The sequence below is a fragment of the Glycine soja genome, chromosome 14, assembly GCF_004193775.1.
Source record: "Glycine soja cultivar W05 chromosome 14, ASM419377v2, whole genome shotgun sequence".
Classification (NCBI taxonomy): Eukaryota; Viridiplantae; Streptophyta; class Magnoliopsida; order Fabales; family Fabaceae; genus Glycine; species Glycine soja.
Window position 1 is genome coordinate 37,070,290 of NC_041015.1, and position 4,424 is coordinate 37,074,713.

General features: G+C 37.3%; 1 protein-coding gene across 1 annotated transcript; it reads right to left on the reverse strand.

Moving 5' to 3' along the window:
- Nucleotides 1–1,668: 1,668 nt before the first annotated feature.
- LOC114384039 (protein MAIN-LIKE 1-like) lies at nucleotides 1,669–2,629 on the reverse strand. The gene is made up of 3 exons (XM_028343723.1): nucleotides 2,525–2,629; nucleotides 2,258–2,422; nucleotides 1,669–2,154 (listed from the first exon to the last, which is right to left on the reverse strand). The coding sequence occupies exons 1-3, from the start codon at nucleotides 2,627–2,629 to the stop codon at nucleotides 1,669–1,671; spliced, it is 756 nt and encodes a 251-aa protein (XP_028199524.1).
- Nucleotides 2,630–4,424: the final 1,795 nt, after the last annotated feature.

Here is a 4,424-nt window from a genome sequence, read left to right on the forward strand (position 1 = left end):
TGGGCCAATAGAAATTTTAGCTGTTTTCAGTAAACCTGTAGCGGAAACGGAAGACGAGTTGTCCTTGTCGCAAAATTAGCATGAGTTAGCTGTAGTATTTGATGAAAATTTAATTTTGTTCGACTATGTTGAAGTTAATATACTGTTTGAATTCATGTATCGCATAATCGTTTTTTTTTTAAATGGAAGATGACTTGTCGTTCTCTGTTAAATTTGATTTCTACTACTTTTACTTTTTTGTCAGTCTTGCAATTTTATTTTAAATATCAAAAAAACAACTACAACAACCGAAAAATAAAAATTATTTATTTATACTCAAGTAGTTCATTTTTTTAAAGAGACTACTATAAAATTAAAATTTAATTAAAATATATTTTGTCATCAATTAAAAATAATTTAATGTTGAACTAATTACGAATATTTAACAAAGTACATTTAACTCTTATGCAAAATATGGAAATGAAGAAAATAAATAAATTATATGAATCAATTATTAATTTAATATGTTGTATAATGCTTCAAATGAGAAGGTTTTATTTTTTAGTCTCTCAAATTACAAGGTTTTATTTTTTAGTCTCTTAAAATAAAATATAAATGTTACGCCTAATTATAAAATTATAAAATATAAATACAGATTTTTATCTTAGGAGAGAAATTTAAAAAAAAAATTAATTTGATAGAATAAAATTATAATTTTTTTTTAAATTAGAAGTTTCTTAAGCATGCGTGTCCATGTTTTCAACTTTTTTATTTCAATTTCCATTTTGTGTTTAATTTATTCTTTTCTACACCCTTTCCACAAATAATTCAAAATTAGATTCATTAAATTGGTTGTAAGACTCAAGATTTTGTGGTTCTTAATAAATTTAATCCAATCAAAAAGTTGTGTTTAAAAGTGTGTGTTGTAACATTTTCTAACTAGAAATATCTAGTTTTTACTATTTAAACATCTTAAATAAATCTCACTATAAAATAAAATATTTTTTAGTCTTTTAAAATAAAATATAAATGTTACGCCTAATTATAAAATATAAATACAGATTTTTATCTGAAGAGAGAAATTAAAAAAAACATTTTTTTTAATTTGATAGAATAAAATTATAAAATTTTATAAGCCAGATTACGCAAAGGGAATACACAATCAATGGAAATAAATAAAACTAACATTACTAATGGAAATAAATAAAACCAACATTACTAATGAAATGGGTTCAAGTACAATATTTGTATATACATCGAATATCAATATAAAATATGTAAATAAACTACGCCTGATCCATGCGCCGCCTGTGTCGAGACCTAACATATACTAGCTGGTCCTGTGTGACACTCCTGGCCATCTTGAGGCATTTTTCGATCACCTCATGTGTCGATGAGTCTGGCGTGACCACCCCTAGGCTCAGATGGTGCTCCAACCTCTCAGCAATCCCATGGCAAACTTCTTGTTAAATACAAAACAAATAGATCACACAAATTATTATGAAAATATTGACGTAAATGACATAAATTATTAGTATTACTTACCACTGCATGTCTAGGCTCCTCCACAGCGGGCCTCGCAGATGTCGATGGTGCTCCTGGCTCCGGCACGTGAGGGATATCTGTCTGTGGGGCTTGAGGGACGACTCAGGGCTGCGGAGCATGACCATCTGGCAGAGGATCTGATGCCTAGCCTGGTGTCATGAAAGGATGCGAGATGAGGAAGAACCAATCCATGTAGTCACTGGCACACTGACCTGACACAACGCACACCTCATCTGCTGGAACCATATGATCCGAGTAGTGTATCCACCTCTCGTGTATATCATCATACGACACCCATGAATCGACAGGCAGAGTAGAAATGGTCTGGGTGTATCCAAATTGCCGCATGACCCTCTCTGGTCGGTAATACACAACAACGGGCCCCCAACGCAAGAGATCCGAATAACATGAAATCAAATGGAAGTCCCGGACCGGTCGGTGCTCCCCATATGGGATCCAACAGACATCCGAAATCTGGAGTCGGTCCAAGCGCTCCTTGTACGTCGGTGTATGTATGCTCTTCCCGGTCTTCTTCGTCGCAATCCACCTACAGGCACGTAGTGAATCCTCGTTGTAGTCCTGATCAGCAGTGGACTCCGTAAATGAGGGAAAGTGCTTGTATATCCAACACTACAGAGGTAACATCAAAATGATAAACATTAATAATGAAAGTCTAACAAAATTTAAAGTTAAACATTCTTGAACCTCAACGAATGAAAAACATGTTTGTTACCTGCAGCAGCGTGATGTAATCGCCAAGTTGTCTGCTGCTGCTGATAGAGGCATCGTTTAGCTGGTCATACATATGCACCAGCGCAGCTACTCCCCAGGCGTACCTCCCGGTCTGACTGAGGTCACGAAGGGCCTCCAAATACACAACATGAACATTGGTTGCACTCTTGTTAGCAAACAGAGTGCAACCCAGAAGATGAAGAAGATATGCGTGAGCTGCAGCTATCTAATGACCTGCCTGGCATCGGCGCTCGCAAATATCACGTACCCATTGCAGGCGTATGTACGGTCCACGACACTGCCCTGTCTCAGCCCTGGCAGCCTCTGCAGAGACCATCAATAAGTCCACCAGCATCTGAACCGCATCATCCATGTGCAAGGGCTGAAAGGCGTGTAAGTCACTAACCACGGCCAGATGCAGAAGCGAGGAGACGTCGTCCAGTGTGATCGTCACCTCTCCTACAGGGAGATGGAAACTAGACGTCTCCCGGTGCCACCGCTCGACAAACGAGGACAAAAGTCCCTGATTGCCAAATGTCAATCGAACACGCGATTAGAGGACTTAGTCCTATCCCAGCAACTAGTCCCTCAATGGCAGGGATAGGCCTGCCTAAACTATGGACCTTCCTCCCGTGAGAGGATAACCTTAACTCAGGATGCTCCTGAATTGAAGTATAAAGGAACGCAAAATTCGTTAAAATCATCATTTAAAGGAAAACTAATTTCAATCATAAAGTATAATTAACAAGTAACTAAAAATAAATATTATAAATACCTCTCTCGTCCATACGCTGCAAGCAGCGTGATCCGCATACTGGGTCAGCACGGATGGGTCACTCGGACCACCCGGAAATCCCTCATGCTCATCCTCAGCAGCCTGCGTGCCTATGTCTGCAGGAATGTCTGCCCCAATGTCCTCTACATCAGTTGGTGCCATCGGGTCATCCGGAAATACAACAGCCTCTACATATGGCTCAGGGACCACTGACTCATCGTGCACCACAGTCACAGGTACTCGCTGCCTCCATGCGGGTGCGGTAGGTCGTCGATGCTACAGAGCATCATCGGAATCATCATGATCTCTTTTGCCCACACCTCTGCCAATAACGTGATTTCATTGACCGCAAATTTCATTGACTTCATTCACTCAAAGTTCGCTGATGAGTACTGCAAATTCCATCACTGATTTCATTCACTCAAATTTCATTGGTCTAACGCAAATTTCATTGACTCAAAGTTGTGCAAGTTGTCAGCATTTAATTGAATGTAGGGCTGTCAGTCACTCAATTATTTATTTTAAAAGTTGTCAGGATTTCATAAGATGGGAATGTAAAATACTAGGATGTTGCATCACATTCATCATTTGTGTGCATTAATGTTAAAATTACTCTCAAAACCAAAGTTTTTATTCATGTGCATGTTTTGGTCTTTGTAACAACTATTTGTGCTTATAACAACTTACTTCTATGACAAAGTCTGCGCATTGTTCCTTCTTTTTAGGACAAGTCTAATGTTTAGATTTAAAAGCTATCATATAATAGACAAAGAACACTCAACCTCAAACATTTTGGCTCAAATCGAGCTTCATATAAGTGCTTCATTCAATTTTTGGATCAAAAACAATTTCTTACCAAACAAAGGTCTAACAAATTCTTGCATGTTAGCTAACTTTAATCTTTGTATCAAAAACAATTTTCCTAACTTGCTACTCAATTAGGTTGCTCCACTACTTACTCTAAATGACAGCAACAACTACAAAAGACATTGGTAATAATAGAAGATATAAGACTAATCTTGGAAATAATATTAAAACATCTACATCACTAAGCGGTCAAGACTCAAGACCTTTTTTCAAGACCTAAAGGCTTGTCCAATGCACCTTTTTTCATCACCTATTTTTTTCAGTCTAACACTGTACAATTAGTATACGCTTTTAAATCTATGCTTTCACCCATCTACTTGTTCAAGCTGACCTGGGACCATTAAATAACTAAACACCAAAATATCCGCCATATAAGAGAGGATTCTTATGAGAATTTTCTCATATCACAGAAATTGAAGTTGGTCCATGTGATATTGTTAAATGGTTAAGAAGGGTTGGTTTAGCATGTTTAAGAAGCTTTTTTTATGGGACACACATTCCTCACAAGAGATTGCCTTCAATTACA

Coding starts and splice junctions, on each gene's coding strand:
- LOC114384039 (XM_028343723.1), bottom strand. CDS start 2,629: ATGGATGATGCGGTTCAGATGCTGGTGGACTTATTGATGGTCTCTGCA. Junction 2,423..2,524: donor CGTACATACGCCTGCAATGG/GTACGTGATATT, acceptor TTTGCTAACAAG/AGTGCAACCAATGTTCATGT. Junction 2,155..2,257: donor ATTACATCACGCTGCTGCAG/GTAACAAACATG, acceptor TTACCTCTGTAG/TGTTGGATATACAAGCACTT.